This window comes from Simochromis diagramma, unplaced genomic scaffold, assembly GCF_900408965.1.
Source record: "Simochromis diagramma unplaced genomic scaffold, fSimDia1.1 OVJJ01000630.1, whole genome shotgun sequence".
Taxonomy (NCBI): domain Eukaryota; kingdom Metazoa; phylum Chordata; class Actinopteri; order Cichliformes; family Cichlidae; genus Simochromis; species Simochromis diagramma.
The window spans coordinates 1078660-1101467 of record NW_024386927.1 but is presented as its reverse complement, the minus strand read 5'-3'; the positions used below and the strand labels follow the sequence as shown (position 1 = coordinate 1101467).

At 42.5% G+C, this 22808-nt stretch overlaps 1 protein-coding gene and 1 long non-coding RNA gene across 6 annotated transcripts in view; one reads left to right on the top strand and one right to left on the bottom strand.

Annotated features, from left to right (window-relative positions):
- The window catches only part of LOC120736713 (E3 ubiquitin-protein ligase RNF31), a 44182-nt gene that overhangs the window by 3857 nt on the left and 17517 nt on the right, over positions 1 to 22808 (top strand). For 2 of the 5 annotated variants that reach the window (XR_005696584.1, XM_040036989.1), the window contains exons 4-15: positions 870 to 1025; positions 7284 to 7340; positions 15465 to 15648; positions 15994 to 16168; positions 16354 to 16487; positions 17062 to 17234; positions 18413 to 18646; positions 18734 to 18919; positions 19003 to 19170; positions 19269 to 19454; positions 21659 to 21865; positions 21967 to 22140. Coding sequence is in view for 4 of the 5 variants with exons in the window: in XM_040036989.1 (XP_039892923.1) it covers positions 870 to 1025; positions 7284 to 7340; positions 15465 to 15648; positions 15994 to 16168; positions 16354 to 16487; positions 17062 to 17234; positions 18413 to 18646; positions 18734 to 18919; positions 19003 to 19170; positions 19269 to 19454; positions 21659 to 21865; positions 21967 to 22140 (2034 nt within the window). In the remaining variant the exon portion in view is untranslated. The remainder of the gene's footprint in view (positions 1 to 869; positions 1026 to 7283; positions 7341 to 15464; positions 15649 to 15993; positions 16169 to 16353; positions 16488 to 17061; positions 17235 to 18412; positions 18647 to 18733; positions 18920 to 19002; positions 19171 to 19268; positions 19455 to 21658; positions 21866 to 21966; positions 22141 to 22808) is intronic. The other 3 variants (XM_040036990.1, XM_040036992.1, XM_040036991.1) reach the window with 3 other exon arrangements.
- LOC120736721 lies at positions 2836 to 17948 on the bottom strand. Its single transcript, XR_005696590.1, has 3 exons — positions 17848 to 17948; positions 17696 to 17700; positions 2836 to 2848 (listed from the first exon to the last, which is right to left on the bottom strand). It is a non-coding gene; the product is annotated as an uncharacterized LOC120736721 (long non-coding RNA).

Genomic DNA, 22808 nt, shown 5'->3' with positions numbered 1-22808 from the left:
AAGTCCACCACCACCAAAGATGATGGCAAAACAAGCATTTTTTAAGGTAGAAAACCTCGTCAGCAGGCGCAGTTCCTTCCCCAATCACAGATTAATGGCAGCATCTCTTTCCTTCACCCTCCATCTGTCCTTACTCTTCTTCAATGTAGTGACAGTTCCCGTGCCAACAGACTGCTATGCTAGCTGTAATCGCTCAGCACGCTGTTCAGCTGTGTGTGTCTTAGTGTTCAAAATAATTTATGTTTCTATTATAATTGTGCCATGATGTTTGCCCTGATGAGACTAATTAGTTGTGGACTCTTCTTTCTCTTGTTTTAATGTTTATGATTGATGTGATCAGGCACAATCTGATATCCTCGTGTTGGTGTTGTTCCCAGATCATCATACTAAATGTTGTTCCAGGATCAACATTGCAAGTGACCAATCAGAATGTTGTGACGTCATACTTTTGCGACTTCGGGAAAAACCGGCGTAAAACAAAAAACTGTACTTAAGCTGTGAGAAACCGCCTCTGTCCGCCGATCAACGGACCCTGACCCTGACCCTTTAATAAACAGTAAGCAGAGTTGATATTGTCCTTGCAACATTGGAATTTCATAAATGCACGAATGGCTTGGCGCGCAAAAGAATAACGTCACAACAATGTGATTGGTCACTTGCAATGTTGAACCTGGAACAACATTTTCATGATGGTCTGGGAACAACACCAACACGAGGATATCAGATCATCCTGTGATCATAGCTCTGTGTGAAAATGCCCGGTGCTACCGATGCAGACTAGTAGGAAGTGACAGAAATGTTCCAGTTACCGCTGCTGGTACTAACCACTAACATTTCATTACCTTCTACCCTGTCTGTTATATTCCCAGGGAGGACGCGCTGTACTCTGTCTCTATGGTTACTCTAATCAGCAGCCAGATGGACTCAGTTTCCCTGATGATGTTACAGATCCTGATGTGGGCAGAGTTGCTGCAGTAACTCTGGAAGTGATGAGCCTGAGAATGGAACTAGAAATGCTTATCAAGGTTTGTGTAAACTTTCTGTATGTTGTCTAGTTGTCCCTGTGCCGACCTGAGTTTGCTGCAGAACCAAAGAGAGTTTTAAAAGGTTGGCTTTGACCAGATCTGTCAGTTCAATGTAGATCAGGTCATCCAGTAATTGGAAGGTTAGCGTTTCGATTACTGGCTGCTCCAGCCTGCATTAAGTTTCCTTGGCAATGAACCCTCCTCAACCTATCACGGATGCATTCACGGAGTGTGAATATGTGTGAGTGTTGGATATAAAGTCTGAATGACAATGTTGTAAAAAGAGTGCTAAAGTACATTTGAAAGGCACCAAATATGAACCAGTTTACATTAGGGCTGCCACAAATGATTATTTTGATAGTCACTAGTCACCGATTATTTTTGCGATTAGTCGACTAATCAGATCATCATCCATTGGACGTACAACGTACAGCTTATTGCACCAGCAGCATCTGCTCTTATATAACTATCATTAGCTTACAGCTTTAAGTGTTTAAGGTCTGTGCTAACTAAAAATAAAGACAAGATGATAGTTTGTTAAATTTTAATGAAATCTGCAGATTGTTTCGGTGAAGTTTAATAAACTCCTTGCTATCTAAAATATAACAGGACACCGGAGTAAACTCTCGAGCATCTCACACTTCTGATGATCAGCTGTCTGCTTGACGTTTATTCAGCTGTGTAAAACTATAACTTTAATCTCAGCCAAACCGATTTACTCAGGAACAAATAAAATACTGAAAAAGCCAAACAATAACATTTTGAAGTTATCTAAGTGACTTACCGTATTTTCACGACCATAAGACGCACCGTACTAAAAGGCGCAGTCTCAGTTATGTGTGCCATAACTGTATTTAACACACACATAAGGCGCACCTGATTACAGGGCGCGGGTTTTATATACAATCTACGCCCACACTTCCCCCTTTAACATTCTCATTCTCCTTACAACAACAACACACACAAGCATACAAGTGTGCGTATTTAAAAATAGGACGGGAGTAAAACTGAGTTAGGTACTCACATTTTTATTACCGGTAATCGTCATCAATCAAACCATCCAAGTCCTCATCCTCTGTGTCTGAATTGAACAGCTGCGCTAAATCTCCATCAAACATGCCAGGTTCACTGTCTTCACCGTCAGAGTCACTTTCCGTGCCGTGCGGCTCCTCGGAAATGATGCCAGCTTTTGCGAAAGCTCGAACAACAGTGCCAGCAGACATGTTAGCCCAAGCATCTACAATCCATTGGCAAATTGTGGCGTAACTCGCCCGGCGCTGCCTTCCACTCTTGGTGAAACTGTGGTCTCCATCGGTCATTCATCGCTCCCAGGCCGCTCGCAGCCTTACTTTGAACGGGCGGTTCACACCGATGTCCAGCGGTTGGAGTTCCTTGGTCAGGCCTCCTGGATGACAGCAAGCTCACAGTTCATTTGCTTCACTTGTTTTTTCACATCGGCTGTGAGATGGGCACGCATAGAGTCACAGATCAACAGCGATGGTGATGCGTGGAAAAAACCACCTGGTCTCCTTACATACACCTCCCTCAGCCACTCTTTCATCATTTCCTCATCCATCCAGCCCTTTTCATTTGCCTTAATGATGATTCCTGCTGGAAACTTCTCTTTAGGCAAAGTCTTTCGCTTAAAAATCACCATAGGCGGCAGTTTCTGTCCATTAGCATGGCAGCCAAGCACAACAGTAAAAGAAGACTTTTCATACCCCGTTGTGCGTATCGCTACCGTGCTGGTCCCCTTCTTCTCCACAGTGTGACTCACCGGGATGTCAAAAGTGAGCGGGACCTCGTCCATGTTAGTGATGTGGCTGGGCTGGATGTGTTTGTCGGCGATGTGTTTGCTGCAGTAGGAGCGGAAGATGGCCAGCTTTTCCTTATAATCCGCTGGAAGTTGCTGCGCTACCGTAGTCCTGGTCCGGATGGAAAAATGGCACCGTTTCATGAAACGAAAGCACCAAGACGGACCTCCTTGGAAATGTTCAATTTTCATTTCTTCTGCTAGCGTTTTAGTCGAATGGTGACCGTCGAAACGCTTCTCCCACTCGTTCTTTGCTCGATGATCCACCGCTCGAGTCTTTCCTCCAACTCGGGCCACCTCGCCTTATGTCCGCGGAAACTCAGCTGCGTCTTCTTGACCTGTCGGAGCTCGTTTTCCAGCTTCCTCCACTTGTGAACCATCCATTCATTAATCTTAAATTCTCTCGCGGCTGCTCGATTTCCATGTTCCTCCGCGTAGCTGATGGCCTTCAGTTTAAACTGTGCTTCATAAGCGTGTCTATTTGCCATTTTCAGGGTTGTTAAAACAACGAGGTTCTGCATAACGCACATACCTGTCCTTTTATATACAATCAACGCCCACACGTCCCCCTTTAGCGTTCTCATGGTGTTCTCTACTACGTCCTCCTTACAACAACAACACACACAGGGCGCGCTGCACTTTTTGAAGAAAATCTAAGACTTTTATGTGCGCCTTATAGTCGTGAAAATATGGTGTATATCATGTTTAACCTGAGTAGCGAAAGACGGCGGTGGGTTTGAAAACGATGTGCCGGGAGTCCGGTGTTCTCACGGCTCTAGTGAGCCTCGCCCCCGGCTAGCTATCGAGCTAGTGGGTAACAGACGTCTCCGAAAACGTCGGAGCGCTTTTGAAAATATGCGGTGTCTTGATAAACTGAGCAGATATTTGAGGATTTACACAGCTACATTCTCGCCTGAAAATATGTTAAACGTTTATTTTGTGACCCAGAAAGAATAATAAGAGTAATATTAAAACTAACTAGCTGCCGCCATTGTTGGAAACTGAGCTGGGCCGCGCTATGAATTCTGGGACAGAGCTACTTCTTCTTCTTCGGGGTTTAACGGCAGCTGGCATCCTTGTACATGCAGTGCTGCCATCTTCTGTTTCAGTCCGTTATTACACTCTTAAATCCTGCTACTTATTCCTGCGTCTTTTGGGATCTTACAAAGCTTCAAACGACGCGTCGACTATTAAATTAGTCGTCGACGATCATCGTGACTATTCGACTAATCGTGGCAGCCCTAGTTTATATGTAACAAAGTCTCTTGTTGCATTTTCTTGTTTTTGGTCAGTGTGAACTCTTTGCTTTTTCCCTGAGGAAACAGTGAGTGTTCCTAAATATTGGGAAAAGTTGAATGTTGTATATGAATCTGTACTGGGTTTATAATAGGAAAACCTTTATAAATTCTACATTTCTAAAACATTTATAAATTCTGCATTAATTGCATGTAAAGTGAAGTATTTTAAGCCCTTTTCCCCAATTTTTTTCAAACCTCATACTCCACATGTGTAATAAGGGGGAAATAATGGATCATAGAATCATGCTTAGGTATCAAGTTTCTATGTGGATAAATAGTTTGTGGTGGTCAACAAATTCTAATGCAGTCAAATATTGTCATTGTGATAGAAAGTGGAAAAACTATGTTCATTATTTGAGGTAACAACAACAAAAACAAATTCCAGTTTTCGTGTCCTGCAAGAATAATAATGTCACAAGACACTGAATAGAACTCAAACCAATGCCACTGCCAGCACTCTCCATCATCACTCCATCATCACTCCATCATCACTCCATCATCAAAACACTAAATCCTGGAAAGCAAGTCTTGTTCTGATGTTAAGTGTTGCGTGAGATATTCAAAGAGCTTTTTGATCTCGTACTGAGCTACACCCTCAAAAAGATCATGCATTATATCAAATAAGTCGGAATTACAAACATGGAAATACTTAAGTGTGAATGTTTTTTCAAACCATATAAAAACTTCAATTGTGTGTTTTCCTGGAGAGACTGGCAATGCAGGATCATCCTCACTGTATACGGTTTAAGAAACAAAGGCAACAGAAATGACGGCTCCTGAATGACTCGTTCAAGCCAAGACGTTTGTGTGTCCCTAGATTATCTCCAGTGATCTGTGAGATTGTACCATAGAATTGCTCCCCAGATAATGGAAGACTTAGCCCTTAGCTGTCCAGTGTTTATATCATTGATCAATGGTTCCAGTATAACATAAAAACCGTACTTGTGGAGATCTCACCTGTGAAAAAGTGATCCCAAATGAATGTTATTCAAAACCAAATTAAATTTTGGAGGCAAGTGTCTTACGGCAGAATAAACTTGGCCAATTTTGTGAATTCCACGTCTGGAGCTGAGGGGATTGGCTCTTTCAAATGTTCAACTCTTAAATGTGAAGTTGACTTGTGACTGTTGGGATACAGACACATGAAACAGGTCACATACTTTTCACTCACTGCAGGGCTCGCAAAATTTCAAAATCCCTGGTAGCCCTTCGGGCAGGCACTCTTCAGCTTTTGGTAGCCCAAATAAATTTAAGTAGCCCGAATTAAAAAAAGAGCAATTTTTTGATTGATGTTTTGTTTCCTTTACAATGTTATACATTAAAGTATAATATTGTAAAGGAAACAAAACATCAATCAAAAAATAGTTAAAACACAAATTACAACAACTGTATAAAAATTACAATCATCAACTCAAATACTTGGTTCTAATTGAACAGAAATTTCTATGAACTTGTAAGAACTGTGTAGGACATGAATCAGTCTGTGTTTATTGTTTATTTTTAGTATGTTTTTTGCAATTGTTTTTTGTTCTGGGAAAGATACTGCAGACTGAGCAATAATGCATTTCTTGCATTTCTCATGGGCTCTGATGGGGTCTTTCTTAAAATGACTGGTCCCAGTAACAAAGGCGCTTGTCGACTCAGAAATGGAGGGAAACTCATGACACATCTGGCAGAACATCATGTTATTTAGCTCGTCATATTCCAGCCACAGAAATTCTTTTGTCCATGAAACAAAAAAAGCTGCACTTTCTTTTTGCCTCATTGTCTGATTTGTCATAACTTTTCTGTTTTGTGGTAAGCTTTTCTTTGCTGTCCCGTCTTCACCCTGACCTGTCTTATTTGGCTCAGCAGAACTAAAATACCTTCGTAAATCCATCTGCTTTTACACAGGCACTCACATAACGCTCAGCGATTCTCTGCGCGATCAACCTCTCACATGTTTAAGCTGCGGGAGATTTCACTTGTCATGTTTGAATAGTAAGCTAACGATTGATAAGACGATGTCAGAGGAATTGGTGCGCAATTGATCTGTCACTCACCAATCAGTGCTGCCGCTCTCTATACACAGTTCGCGCGATCGCAAAGTGAAAGTGAAAGCAAAAAACAAGCGCAAATTCAAACGCGATTTCAATATGTCACATATTGACAGTGGCTCATCAATGCCAATGACATAATTACCCAGCTACATTTGCGAAAGAATGCAAAAGCATTGACATATATTTTTCCTTCCTATGACAGCCCGACGGGCAGGGCTGAGATGGATTTTGGTAGCCCGACTGGAAAAATTGCTAGCCCCGGGACGTTGGGTTTGCGATTTTGCGAGCCCTGCACTGAGTATGAGTGCTGCTGGCTGGTTCAGCAGTCTGGCTCTAACCCTCAAACTCTGGTTGACTCCCTCCTTTTCTCAGACTGTTGTCTGCAGGAATGTGTAAAAATTCAGCAACGTAGCATCAGAAGACAAACTGAACACAAAATGGGTTTTGAAAAGTTCCTCAAAAGCCCCAGGGGATGGTTTGTCTTGCGCGGGATGAGATGCTTATCCACGGTGATATAGCAACTGTCATCTTGCTCTTCTGATGGCCAACAGCGAGGAGGTACAGTAGCCGACCCTGCTGGGTCGGAGATGTTCCTCCAAACTTCAACACCACTAGGGTTGTGATAAGGAAACTCTACGTCAGACATCAGAATAACCTGCAGCCAGAGTAAAGTATTTCATGTTATTATTTATATTTCAATTCAATTTTATTTATACAGCACCAAATCACAACACAGCAGTCGCCTCAAGGCCTTATATTGTAAGTTAGACCCTAAAATATACACTGACTTGTCCCCCAAAGAAGCTGCCACCTGGATTTAACTAAGCAAATAGGTATGAGCCTCTTACTGGACAATTACTGCGTGGGTGATTAACTTTCAGTTGGCAACAAGTTATTTAACCCTAACTGATGCAATGAGTTGCTTCTCATTTCATAAACAACTATGTGGAAAGACACATCTTGTGGTCGTGGAAAAGATGATTGTGTGTTTTAAAAGGGTCAAATCAATATATATATATATATATATATATATACACACACATACACAGACTACTGTACATGCACTGTAGTTTTTTCATTAATTATGACTTGTCTGGTTTGGTCTCAGGAGGCTCATCCCCATCCTGAATTCTATGAGAGAATCATTCCTACACTCAGACACAAGGTGAGTCTCTTCTCTTACATTTAAGTGGTTAAACTGGTGGCTCTCAAACTGCGGGAAATAAAACCGGTGTCATCAAAAAGAGCTCGCTACTGTGCTGACCACAGTTACGCTGAAATGAAAGCTTAATAATTCGGATTCAAACAAGCAGTGATCAAAAATTATCTATGCCAAGAAAGCACGAGGCATGTCATTTGGAGCAGGTCATGACTGGGATCATACCATTATGTGAAAGAAGGAAGGTGTCAGGCTAGTGCTGTGTGTGGGCAGGATGTGGACTCACTCTTTGTTAGAAGTAAACTTTACAAAATACAAACGAAGAACCTCAAACACAAACTAAAACTAACTAGACTCAGGAAACTAGAACTAGGAAGCATAGACTAGGAGAGCAGAACTGGGAACTGGGAACTAGAACTTCACCAGAACATGGAGGATGAGGATGACTCCAGACCATCACAGACTACAGGACCACCAAACCCTCCCCCGCATCCTCTGATGTCTCCTTCCTCAACGAGCTCAACAACTTTTATGCTCGTTTTGAGCGAGGGAACCCCACAACCACAACCAAAGCAGACATGACGCCAGACCACCAACCTCTGACTCTCTCCCCCACCGATGTAGGAGCGGTGCTGAGCAGGATCAATGTCCACAAGGCTGCAGGCCCTGATGGCATCCCCGGGCGTGTTCTCAGAGCGTGTTCTGGGGAGCTTGCAGGAGTGCTCACAGACATATTCAATCTGTCCTTGGCCCACGCTGTGGTACCGGCCTGCTTCAAATCCACCTCCATCGTCCCGATACCCAAAAACTCCAACCCATCTTGCCTCAATGATTACCGCCCAGTAGCACTCACCCCCATCATCACTAAGTGCTTAGAGCAGCTGGTCCTATCACACTTCAAATCCTGTCTCCCCCCCACCCTGGACCCCCACCAATTCGCATACCGCCAGAACAGGAGCACAGAGGATGCAGTCTCCATCGCACTGCACTCTGTCCTCTCACACCTGGACAACAACAACACCTACGCCAGAATGCTGTTTATAGACTTCAGTTCAGCATTCAATACAATCCACCCCTCACAACTCATCAGGAAACTGACAGACCTGGGCATCAGTTCCCTCATCTGCAAATGGTTACTGGACTTCCTGACCAACCGCCCCCAACATGTCCGGCTGGATAACCACTGCTCATCTACCATCACAATGAACACCGGTGTACCACAAGGCTGTGTGATGAGCCCTTTCCTCTACTCCCTCTTCACCCACGACTGCAGACCTGCTGATGGTTCCAACACCATCATTAAGTTTGCAGATGACACCACGGTGATTGGCCTCATCAGTGACAACAATGAGGCCGCCTACAGGGAGGAGGTGGATCGTCTGGCTGAGTGGTGCGACACAAACAACCTGCTGCTTAACACCGAGAAGACCAAGGAGCTCATCGTGGACTACAGGAGGAATGCTGACCCACATCCACCCATCCACATTAAGGGGACGGCTGTGGAGCGTGTGAGCAGCTTCAAGTTCCTGGGAGTCCACATCTCCGAGGATCTCACCTGGACGACCAACTGCTCCAAGCTGGTCAAGAAGGCTCACCAGCGCCTCTTCTTCTTGAGGACTCTGAGGAAGAACCACCTGTCCTCAGACATCCTGGTGAACTTCTATCGCTGCACCATCGAGAGCATCCTGACCAACTGTATAACAGTCTGGTACGGGAACTGCTCTGCCTCGGACCGGAAGGCGTTGCAGAGGGTCGTGAAAACTGCCCAGCGCATCGCCGGAGCACCACTTCCTGCCATAAAAGACATCTACAGGAAGCGGTGTCTGAAAAGGGCTGGGAAAATCATCAAAGACCCCAGTCACCCATCGCATGGACTCTTCACCCTCCTGCCCTCTGGGAGGCGCCACAGGAGCCTCCGGACTAAGACCACCAGGTACCGGAACAGCTTCTTCCCCACAGCTGTCAGACTCCTGAACTCTGCCTCCTGACATCTGACCCACGTTAAACTCATGGACTGAACATACACACACCCACAATGGACAACTGTACCCTCAAACACACAATAATAACATGGACTGAACCACCACTCACAACCACTAGCACCTCTGTAGAAACTATCTACACCCTCACTTATCTTAACTGCACTACTGTATAGCTCTGTGTAAATAATCATTCTGTACATTCGATAATCTTTAATCCTACAACTGTTTACAACTTGCATAGTTCCCATTTCTGTATAGCTGTATATCTCAGATTCTGTAAAGTTATTTATTTCATATTCTGTATAGTTTTTCATATTTATATCCTGTTCATAGCCTGTACATAGCTTGTACTCACTACAGCCTGTACATACTTATAGTTATGAATATTCACAACATACTTCATACCGTGTACATTATAAACATACCATAATAGACCCATTTCTGTAATATACTCACATATCTATATTATTGCTAATATATATTGTAATATATCTATATCACTAAAGCACTTCTGGATGGATGCAAACTGCATTTCGTTGCCCTGTACCTGTGCATGTGCAATGACAATAAAGTTGAATTCTATTCTATTCTATTCTATTCTATGAGACACGGCGCGGAGAAGGTGTGGATGACGTTGACGATGTGACACAGACAGAGAGAACCACATGGTTTAAATACAGACGGACAACAAGAGGATGGGGAACAGGTGATAACACAGCAGGTACAAATCAAAGCTAACGAGACACAGGAAGCAACGCAGACTCAACTCAAGACACGTAAGACTAACGCAAAGACATCAGACGTGGCAACAGGGAGGGACGTGGGACCAGGGCCGGCACAGAGACACAGAACCAAAGGCGCTCAAAATACAAAACAGAAACCAAACCCTAAGAACAAGAAACCCTTATGAATTAACCTGAAACATAAGATAATAATAATCAAAACCACTGAGTCAACAGACTCAGGACTATGATAGAAGGAAGGCAAAAGCCGTAATGATCCACTTGGGAAAAACATTTTTCGGGCATTTTTCTTGGCCTTCACACAATATTTCTGATTGCTATAGATCATACATATATACAGCACAGGCACTCTCACAACTCTTAAAGCTGATGCACGGTCATTAGCTAAGAAGCTGTTTTCTAGCTTTTCACTGTAACTCCTTTAGTTACCCTGATCTCCTTGCTCAGCTTGTTTCTGGACCTCTGGTTTCTGGTCCCCCCCCTTGGTTGCAGCTTCAAAAACACTCCAGTCTGTGTAGGCGTAGCAGGCTTGTAATTGCTCCTCGGTCCAGTCCTTACTACTTTAACCTCCGGTTTAGAAGTTTTTCCATTTGTCTGTATGTAGGTATGAGGTGTTTTAAGGAGGAATAAACTGGAGGAGAGGCTGCTCGTGACCTTTTAGTTAAGATTGTGCTGACATACGCCACACTGTGCACTCCCTATAGAATAGATGACCCTCTATAAACATGATGATTTCCATACTGGGAGCGCTTCATGCTGTGATAAGGAACCAGCTACTTCTTTTTAATCTCTTGAACTCCTCACATTTGCTAATACATCACTATATCCCACCCCATGCAGCAGACTGTGACAGCACTGAGCAGCTCCTTCAGTGGCAGGCTGCGGCACCCACGGTGTGGGACGGAGAGATTTCGCAGGTCTTTCCTCCCCACTGCTGTCAGACTCCATAATAAAGACTTTAACTGATCAAGCACACACATCCATACGTATGCAATAACACTAAGTGCAATAATCCTTTCTGTCATCGTTGTATTTTTACTCAGTTGTATATAGTATTTGTATTTGTATTCTATTTTTATCTTATTGTATATTTATTTTATTTTATTCTACTGTATATAGTATTTTATTCTATTCTGTACAGTTGTGTACTGTATTTATTCTTATTGTATTCAAATTTTTGCCTCATAACTTTTGCACTGTCCACTTCCTGCTGTGACAAAACAAATTTCCCACGTGTGGGACTAATAAAGGTTATCTTATCTTATCTTATCTTATAACTTCCATAAACCACTTTCTCACATTAAAATAATAATAATCACAGTAGAGTAGTCACCAACAACAATAAGCACACCTCAGAGACCCTCGGCTCCCACACACATTAAACCCACCCTGTCTCCATCCACTAATGTTGAAATTACTTCCTGCAATTTCAACTTGCACTTCTTAATGTCATGCTTTTTATATACATTCTATTAGAGCAGGGCGATATGACCAAAAATATTTATCACGATATACATTTGAAAGTTTGCGATAACGATATAACTGACGATATAATTGACACTAGACAAAATACTTTACAACTCCTCAACTTTATTAGTGCAAAAAACCATCAATGTATTTTCACTTAAACAAGCAGCTGTTATTTATGTGCATTAAAGTTATATAAAAATGTAACAGTGCAAACTCCTCGCTGACAGTTTAACCAAAAGGCATTTCCAGTGGAAACTGGCCGACATATCTTCAGCATAACCATGTATAATATCCACAACACTTAAAAAGAGGTTATACACACACAATACGGTAATATTATGTTGAAGCACAGCACGTATCACTCCGCGAGGCTCCGCCTACGATAGCCGTAATGCTCCGACAATCCATCAAGCGGTGCGGCTTCGTAGCTTAGCAAAGTCGTACCAAAGCATTTGACAGATTTTCGAGTGCCGTGTACATAAAATCGTTTCGAGGTCAGTAAACACAACCAGAGTTCATACATAAGGCACACGGGATTATAAGGGGCTCTGTCGACTTTCAGAAAAATCAAAGGATTGATTTTAAGTGTGCCGTATTTTCCAAACAACACGGTAATAACGACGGCCCGCTAGCATGCTCTACCAAAAATAGTGCTTTGTTGTGTATCTGACGGACGAAAGCTAAACCAGTTCCACACCAGTGAAGCTGCAGCATTTTTACAAACCAGTTCTGGTTCATGTTTCATTCAACGATCTGCTTTCACTCTTCTCATTCTGCGTCGCCGCCATGCTTTTTCCGCCATGTGCGTATGAAAACAAAGGCACTGCGCATGCGCGTTTTACCCATATTCTATCGTGATATTTCATTTTCCTATCATTGCCCAACATTATACCGGTGTTACCGTGAACGGTATGATATGGCCCAGCCCTACATTCTATCTATCCTTTGGTCTTTTGGGGGTCCTTTCCAAGAGGCCTGGGAGCTTGAGGGTCCTGTTAATGGACTGCGCTCTTGTGGACAGAGATCTCAGATGTTGTTCCTGGGATCTGCTGGAGCCACTCGCCTAGCTTCAGGTGCATCTCTTTACTTTATCCCATCCCCACTAAACTGTTTAAATCTGTATTTCATCGTTTAATAAATCACTTAATTACTTAACCCTTGTGTTGTCCTTTTGTCCCTGAGGACCACAAGTGTATGGAAATCAGGAGGACATTGTGAGGGTTAATGAAATGGGACCAAACGAAGCAGCAAACCGAGATTAAACAGTTATCTCCATAAAACAAACAGTCCAAAGACCACTGGATGACATCACAGTGGCTTCATCCATCTTTTACATACTAAACAAATTCATGTGTGGTGAATGTAACCCTCATAATGTCCTCCCGATTTCCTTACACCTCAGGGACAGAAATGTCCCAAGGACAACACAAGGGTTAAATTCAATTCTCGATGTAACAGGGAGCCATCGAAGAGAAGCCAGTATGGGTGAAATATGCTCCCTCTTTCTAGTCCCTGTTTTGGAGCAAATGAAGGTTATTTTTTAGGGAGCTGCTTTTAGAGCAACTTGATAATAATGAATTACAGTAGACCATCCATGAACTAGTTTGTCAGCATCACTCGGAGACAGGATGTTTCTAATTTTAAAGAACTTGTGCTGATTAAAGAAAGCAGTCCTACATATTTGTTTAATGTTCACATTGAAGGACATATCCTGGTCAAAACTACTCCAGGATTCCTCACAGTGTTACTAGAATCCAAGTTAAGGCCATCCTGATTAGACACCATATTTGTCAGATTTTTAAGGCCTGGCTGTAACTCAGGAGGTAGATCAGGTCATCTACTAATCCTAAGGTTGGTACCTTACTAATCAAAACTAAAATTTCTGTAGTAGAAAATAGAAACAGGAAGGTTTCTGTTATTTTACTGTTTATTGCTTAATTACTTTGTGTAGTATGCATGGCTGTAAGGGAAGTTTGTATCATTAGGAAAAGCTGTAAGACTTGTGAAAAGTCCAAAATGTATGCCTGCGCTTGTTTGTGGTGAGCAGCAGCTCAAACAAGAATTGTAAATGGCTTCATGAACACAATGAAGTCGGAGTACTTAGATACTAGGACACTGAGCCATGGCTCTGTGGTACATGCACACATTTCTGCATCTCTGCCAATCAAAGACACTTTGTATGTAGTTTATGTAATATTGAATACCGAACTGTAAATTTAGACTTTTTCACGGAAGCAATTTTTATTCAGTGTTTTCATAAAAGCCTTGTTTTGATGCATTTCATACTAGTAGGGAGAACACACAGGAGGTTTAAGGCCCGGCAACTTTGACACCTTTTTGTCCTCCACGGTGGAAATAAAAACATGTATTACTTAAGCCAGCTCCTAATTTTATAAATTCTGCACTCAGCTTTGTAGTCTCCAGTATCATTGAAATGCGGCCAGATGCTGCTCATTTTTCCCTCAGATGCTGTGTACCCAGCTGTCTTCAGAACGTCTGCCCACCTTCCTTCTTTCACATCGTGGTATGATCCCAGTCAGTCTTTTTAATGTGATTGGCCGCATTGTGTGCTCTGACCCCGGCTACATAGATTCTCAGCAGGGCTGAAGATTCGGATACCATATACCAACAGGCCATTAATAATTGACATTTGAAATGATTGAAATATAATATAATTATTCGGGCTGGGTGTAATTGTACTGTGGGTCGATGTGGCTATACGTTTGACAGCCCTGCTCTAACAGGACAAGCACAGAGATGAGTCCTCTGTCAGATTAGTCATTAGTTTCACTCTTGCCTTTAAATGCTGACTTACACTCTTCAAATAAACTTTACCAATATTTTGACTGACTTGGGTATGTTGAACCTTAATACCTGCTCCTGTAACCAGGTTTTGATCAATTATTAAATTGTTTACAAATGGAAACAGAGTGACCTAATGTTTATAGTCCACAATTAATAATTATTTTGCTCTTTTGTGGTTTTGAAACAGTTGGCTTTTTTGGCTTTCTCAAGTGGAGATTTTCAGCTTCGATAGTGTTCGATATGAGAATTAGCATTAGAATTAGCCAGGGCAGGGACTTGCTGCCCAAATGAGAGAGTTTAGGCATCTTGGGGTCTTGTCTGTGAAGGTTCTCAGTCATCCAGGTCATCGTGGTATGTTGGAAAGAAATGCGTCTGGACTTCTTTAAGTTTCTTGAAGATGTTTCACCTCTCATCGAGAAGCTTCTTCAGTTCTAAGAGCATTTGGTGGAAAGTCCCAGATTTTTAAGACCTATTGGGAGTATCCCTAAGAGGGTCGAGGACCCCCCCCCCACCCCCGAGGACCACCTCTGCCTAATCACACGAGCCAAGGTGTGAAAATGGGTGTCTGTTAACTCCTGCATTTTAACCAAGGTTTCAGGTGAACCCATTGTGAGACCCTGCCCCACCCTATTGTGGTACTGAGATGAAATGGCCCAAGATGTGAGTGGGCTATAATCCAAAATGACAGACAGTTGGTGTCGTAAGCCTCTGTTCAAAGATGAACGACCATCATTAGGCAGAGGAACAATACGGGATCCACGGCCCTCTTAGAGACACTCCCAGTAGGGCTAAAAATCTGTGACTCTCCGCCAACTCCTCTTAGAACTGAAGAAGCTTCTCGGATGAGAGCTGAAACATCTTCAAGAAACTTCCTGACGCTTTTCTTCCCAAGCTCCCTAGACAATCTTGGGGTCTTGTTCACAAGTGAGGGGAGGAATTCTGTCCATACATCCACAGTTTAAATAGAGACTTTCAGATTTCCAGCTTTATTGTCCTCCTCTTATTATCTACATACGTTGTCTTTATGATTGCATTTTTAATGAAGCCATGTTGATATTAATATACTATCAGACAGAGTGAACCAGCTCTAGTTTTAAAGCCAGCGTTCAGCCACTTTTCTCTTTTCTTAGGATGTGGGACTCAACACTGATGCTGTGATCTCGTCACGCCATGCAGACAGCCAGACCAAGTCTCTAGCTTTTTCCCTATACCGTCGATCCTCCAGGGAGAGCAACCGTAGCCACTCGCTCTCTGCCAACAACCAAAGCCTCAGGTCCATTCAGGTCTTTTCCACCTTCTCAAGCAAACATCCAGGTTAGCTGAGAAATTGATGTCTGACTTCCTCAGTCTTGATGCTAAAGACACTCAACTTCCATCAATGTGTCATCATAATGTGGGTGTGAGTGTGTGACATATGAATGTGGAAATATAGCTTCAGTCTGTAGGACTGGAAAAGGCCAGATGTGCGAATTGAGCCTCAACTTCTGGAAGGAAAGATTCCAATTATTATGAATTTTTATGTTGTATTTTTACACTTTCTAAGTCTAGATTTAACAGCGTATCATGTGCTACATTGCAAAACAACGATGAATTGTTGCTGTGAGTGGGTACAAATTATAGCAGAAAGCAGTGTTGTGTCATTGTTGTTTTGTTTCACAGAGAACTGCGCTATTTGTGGAATATTTCGCATCTCAGCCCACTGCCTCACCTGCCTCCAGGGGCTGTGCTCAGACTGTGACAGACTGTATCACTCCTACCCTGAGAGAGCCAACCACCATCGAACAGCTGTCACATCATCAACTTCATCCAAAAACAGGAGCAATGAAGGGTCAGGGTAAGCAGTTCTTGGCAAAATGTACTTTGTCTTACAAGGGTGCAGTAATCCTCGGAATTTACAACTATATATGTATGTATGTGTATATACACATATACATATATACATACACACATACATACATATATATGACTATTGCTGGTTTAACTTTTTTCATCTTAAACTAGATCTTTTTACTTTTCAAGTTCTTCCACCTGGCGTTGCCTTCACTGCACTAAAGTCAACTCTATCCAGGATGTGCTCTGTGACGAGTGTGAGCAGCCTCGCTTGGAACCCCTCGGCTCTAAAGAAGAGGAATGTCAGCCTGCTACTATCATCGGTCTGTTATCCTTTGGTGTATCTCAGGCTCTAGCAATAGCATGTTGTTATGTCTTTTATTTTTCTGGGGTTTTTCCTCAACATAGAAACTGATGGCTGGCACAGTGCTGCACTGTTTCCAAATGACATGGAGCTTCTTGGTTTGAACCATAGCCCGGCCAATAGTCAATATATTAGTAACTGCATAGAGGAAACCTCCTTCAACCATGTTACCAGTGTTATTATAACATAGTTTGTCCACCAGGGTGCGCTCTGCAGCCTCCCTGCTGGCAGTTCTGATCCGAGTTGTCGGGCAGAACATAAACAAGTAATCTACGACTTGTTGAAGCAGGAAAACGCCATTATTATTATTATTATACTACGTTGTCATTATCTTAGTTAGTATTCATAAAGAACATACAATATTCATAAAGACTACACATAAGATCTACATGTACATCTGTTTATGTTTAGTGTGTATTAAAAACGTCCATTATTTAATTTGTCGTGATTCTCACAAAGGCTTCTGTGAGAATTTTGTTGTAAAGCTCAGTTTGAGTAATAACGTGATGTGCGTGTTTGTCGCTGTTTTTTAGAGTGGCAGTGTAAGAGCTGCACTATGGTGAATGCAGCCAGTAGTATTCTGTGTGAGGTTTGTGAACGACCTCGTTTGGCGACGCGACCTCCAGTGACCCCGTCGCACCCACCCATAACCCCACCCAGACCACCAGCACCAGTATTGGGGATGCCCGGTGACCCTGACAGTCAGGTTAGGTGTGTGAGTGTGGTCACATTTCTGCGCTCGTCCTGCTAGCTATCTGTTGCTAATAACATTTCATTACAGCGATTAGAGCGTGCTGTAATTATTAAAGGTACTGCGCTGCAGTGGTTTAAGTCACATCTGTTTAAGGATTCATTTTTTTATAGTGCCAGATCACAACAGCAGTTGCCTAGAGGCACTTTATGTTGGCCAAGACCCTAAAATATTAGAAAGAAAGCCAGAAAAATCACATGACATGATGAGGACTCCAATTTATTCATCAAATATCAAACCACCAACCTTGCGATCACTAGATGACCTGCTGTACCTCCTGAGCTGCAGCCACCCCAGTATGCCAGTATGAAGTGCCACATGCTCATACTGTAGACATGAGCTTCCCTACTGGGGCCCCACCCAGGCCCCATAGTGGGGCTTCCATGCAGGCCCACATTTCATGCCTGTACCGAGACCCACACTACAGTACAATAATTTACATGTACAGAGGTGAGTGATCACTGTCAGGTTTACGGTTTAATTTTGAGGCTTTAATAGTGTGAGTTAGATATGATTATCGTTCCTGATCATAACTCTTCATCAGCCGTTTAATGCTGTGGCTGTTCACCGCATACATGCCAACCCTCACGATTTTTCTGGGAGAATCCTGAATATCAGTGCCCCTCCCAAAAATTTCCCGGAGCCACCATTCCTCCCGATTTTCCACCGGGACAACAAAATTAAAAAACCATATCCCAGATTTCATAGTGCGGTCCAGCCAATTCCAATTCCGATTTCCAACAATGGCGGCAGCGACTTAGTTTCAATATTACTCTTGTTACTCTTTCTGGGTCGTAAAATAAACTTTTAACATATTTTCAGGTGAGAATGTAGCTGTGTAAACTTCAAATATCTGAGCCGGAGAGAGCAGCGGACTCCCAGCACATCGCTTTCAGACCCCCCGCGGTCTTTAACTACTCAGGTTAAACATGATATATAAGTCACTTAAGATAACTTAAAAAGTATTTATTACTTATTTAAGTTATTTTCTCCGATAAATAAACACTGTAAAATTCATGTATTTTATATATATATACGCCCCCCTCCCCAATGTCTCCCTAATTCTGAGGTCTCAAGGTTGGCAAGTATGGTTCACCGTGGTTAGTGACTCTCTTCCTGTAACTCTGCTCCAGTGGGTGTGTCAGTTCTGCACATATCTGAACTACTCTCCGGCTATGGTGTGTGAGATGTGTGACCTGGCCCGCCCAGAGCCTGCACCGCTGCCAGTGAAGCTCCGCCCTCCCTCTCCTGTTAGACGTGTCCCTGCTCTGCCGATCAAACCGAAGGAACCTGCTCCTGAAGATCTGGACTCCTGGAGGCAGAATTTGATAAAGGAGGAGGGGCTAAAGCTGATTCAACTAATCAGAGCAAGTCACCGTACTGTCATTTTATCTGCATACAGAATTCTTTTCATGTCTTAACACAAGTTCGTTTGTTCTTCATATCTGTGTCAGCATGGGGAGAAGAAAGGAGTGAGTCCAGAGGAAGTATACACAAGCATGAGGGTAGCTGGGGACAGCAACATCCTGCCCTGCAAGTGGTTAAAGACTGAACTTCCCCTGCTGTTAGACCAGATCAGGATGTTGGTGGCGACATCCTCCCTTCAGTCATTTTCTGATAAGACCCCAACTGAAGACAAAGTCAGTAACCTCCTGTTAAACCTGACACATCACTCTGACTATAGTTCTGTGTTTTCTGAAAGTGAAACTGTCCTGCTACACAGAATAACATAACACAGGATCTCGCCAAGGAGGCTGGCAAAGTGGTAGATCTTGCAGAAACAGAAAGTGTGATCCAGCTTTCCAGAGCAGAAGCTAAGCAAGCCTGGCTTACAGCAGGGGGTGACACAGAGAGAGCTGCCAGACAAGCTCTGAGAGACAGACTCGCCAAGGTGATGTTTGGTCAAACGTTTAGCATTGTTCCCTGATATTTCATGACTCCACCCTCTGTGTAGACATTCAATTATATTTCTTCATTCTATCCTATCAGGTAAAGGAGCTGCGTGCACTCGGCTTTAGTGATGAAAGTCGCTGTCATGAGGTTTTACGGCAGAGTGGTGGTGAGGTAAGAGGAGCCTTGGCGTTGCTACAACGACCACTTCTGGAGCCCTTCCACAAACGCATCTGGAGTGAGAAACCTGAGCCTCCTGTCGATATCCACCATCCTGACAAGCAGGTAAAACCACAGCCGTGTGATGTCACTCACTGGTTTACGCTGGGGCCAGTTTAAAGCCCAGATCTTTAGTTTATGGCCACACCGGGGATTTTTATTTTGGAATGTGTAGGTTTTTTTCAAATGGGCCATCCTCATTTCTTTATATTTTTCTTCCAAGGAGTCGGGATTTCTTGGCATTTTTAAAGTGGTCATTGTCTTTGGACATTGCTGTTTTTTCACTCATTTTCAGTCCTGTCCTTGTTCTTGACCATTTTCAGTGTTAAGGTCCAGTTCAGTTCACTTTCATTTATATAGCTCCAAATCACAACAACATTTGCCTCAAGGTGCTTTATATTGTTAGCCAAAGACCCTACAGTAATACAGAGAAAACCCTCTATGAGTAGTGCTTGGTGACAGTGGGAAGGAAAAACTCTACAGCGTTATTTTTGTGTCTCTATTGTGAGTGCATGTATTAAAAAAAATGCAAGTGCAAATGTTGTATTTTGAGGAGAAAATTATTTTCAGTGCAGAAAAGTTCAATTCGAGCGAACAAAATTCATTTCTGCCTGCAAGAAATGAATTTTGCTATTATCTCTGCTCTGTGTGCTCACAGACATCTGCAGACCTGCTCTCAGTGTGTCGCTCTCACTCTCAAATTGTGATGTGCGAATCATGAACGAATCGTTCAATATTCGAGAATCACTTTACTGACTCGTGAATCATGATTCACAAGCCCAGCTGACTCACAGACTCATCGCTGTTGCTGTTAGCAAACTCATTTCATTAGTAGAAATATATCTAGCTTATAATTACAATTGTGTTGAAAAAACAATAGCCAGTTTCTTAACAAAAACATTTCTGCTCTGAACTGGAAGAAAAAACCCTGAGTAGAAGCTCACATCCAGACAATAGCTCCTCAGTTCACAGTAGCATCGCTCTGCTAACATGCTAACAGCACATTTGAGCTACTCACCCCCTCCCTCCTGGCTCACAGCTTCTTCTTCTTCTTGGTTGGCAACCAATGTTAAGGCTCATTACCGCCCCCTGGCTCACAGCTCAGTGGACATTTAGATGAGAAAATATATATTTGACACATTTGAGGAAAATCTAATAAAATAAAATAAAAATAAATAAAATAAATGTTCTCTTTAGAAATCTTTTTTTTTTCTTTTTTGCTCTATAAAATAGTTGTTTTTCTTTTTCAATCACTCATCTTAGCAGTAGGATTTACATGAAAAGAGAAACAAATTAAGTTTGAGTGAAAATGTACATTTCTTGCACTCTCTGGTCAACTGACTCAGTGACTCAAATGACTCAAACAACCCGATTCACTTTGGTGAGTGACTCTTTCAAACTCGATTCAGTAAAAAGAATCGAATTTACCATCACTACTCTCAACATCTCTGCTCCGTGCACGCTCAACTCTCTGTACACCATTATAGGTGTGCCACAAAACCAACCAATCACAGACTTGGATGCAAACATTCTGATTGGCTGTTACAGTCTCCAATCAGCTCGCTAGCTACTGCATCCAGAATGCAGCTAAATCGATTTTCGGTTAGTATGTTTCATTATTTTATTTTAAAATATAGAATTTTTTAAGACCATTGTTGGCTTTAATCTAGTTTAAACCAAACCACTCCACTGGATTTAGCTGGATCAGTCAGCTGAGACTGAAGAAGTCATTTGGATGAGTAACAAATTATTTGTCCCACTGAAAACGCTACGTCCAGATGAACAAAATCCACTTTTGGGGATTAGTTATTTAAGACTCCAGATTTAACAGGAAGCCAGTGAAGAGAAGCCTTCAGGCTGTGTTGAGAAAAAAAAGCTGGTCATACCATACCAGTATGAAGTGCCACATGCTCATACTGTAGACATGAGCTTCCCTACTGGGGCCCCACCCAGGCCCCATAGTGGGGCTTCCAGGCAGGCCCACATTTCATGCCTGTACCGAGACCCACACTACAGTACAATAATTTACATGTACAGTAGTGAGTGATCACTGTCAGGTTTACGGTTTAATTTTGAGGCTTTAATAGTGTGAGTTAGATATGAGTTTTCTAAACTGTTTGGACATGTTGCTGTGCTCACTTTCCCAGCAAAATATACAGAAATGAGGAGTGACTTGCAACTGTTACACAGTACTTTACAAAGACCCCATGTTTGGCATTACTGGTAGAAAATGTGAAGTCTATTTTAACATGATTTTATTGTTTTTTCAGCGTGTATGTCGGTGGCTTCTAGCAGTCTACGATCTACCCAGCTGGGGTCGCTGTGAGCTGGCACTGTCGCTTCTTCTGGAGCACAGCGCCCCCTATTCCCTAGAAGATGTGGTGCAGGCAGTGCAAGAGTCCCACGACAGGGAATTTATCAAGCGAGTGCTCGCTAAAGAATGTCCCATCTGCCTCTCGGTTTTCCCTCACAGCAAAGTTAGGGTTACTTTACAGATGCTTTTGGGTCACTAAATATTTTTCTGAATGATTTCCATTCCTTGATTTTCTACTTCCTCCCACCTTCCCTTCTATCTCAGATGCAGTCTCTCACGTCGTGTCAGTGCTCTGTGTGCTGTGGTTGTTTTCAGCAGCACTTTACCATCGCTGTAAGGGACAAACACATCAGAGACATGGTGTGTCCAGTCTGTTGGGAGCCTGACATCAATGACCCCGAACACCTCAACAGCTACTTCTCCACCCTGGACATCCAGGTAGGAAGCAAAGAAACCGGGAACAGATTGAGAATGTCTCCTCTCTCTGACTGCTACATTGTCATCTTGACAGCCTGCCATCACTTACAGTTCAGTGAAACAATGAACTGCATTTTTTGGTTTTTTCTTTGCTCAGTTGTTGTTTCTCTGCAGAGCTTTTCTAAAATGGATTAAATGTCTTGATGATTGATTAATGAGCAGAACATTGGCTTCACGCTGTTAGCTGTTAGCTGAGCAGGGTACGATTTAGTGTCTCTACTTCTTTGAGTTTATTTCCAATCCAACATTTTGGACAATGTACAAAATATACAAGAGCTTAATGTACCAAAATTCTTCTACACAAACTTTTGGTTGCCAGAAAATTCAGTTGACAAGCAACATCTAACTTTGCAGTTTGGGTTGAAAATGAATTACAGGCTGCTGAGCAGCAGTTTCAAAATGCTGTGTCCTGCAAGTTTGGAGGGACTGATTATGTTTTTTCTCCTGTTTAACAGTAAAACATTTTCATTCCTTTCTCAGATTATTATTTATGTCATCGATTACAGTTCGGCCCATAAAATATCAAAAACCTGAACATGTACACGTTATGTGTCTTTAGTTATTGCAATATTGTTTTTCTAGGCTTACTAATTATACAGAACTTTAATTTTTATTCAGAATTTTTTACA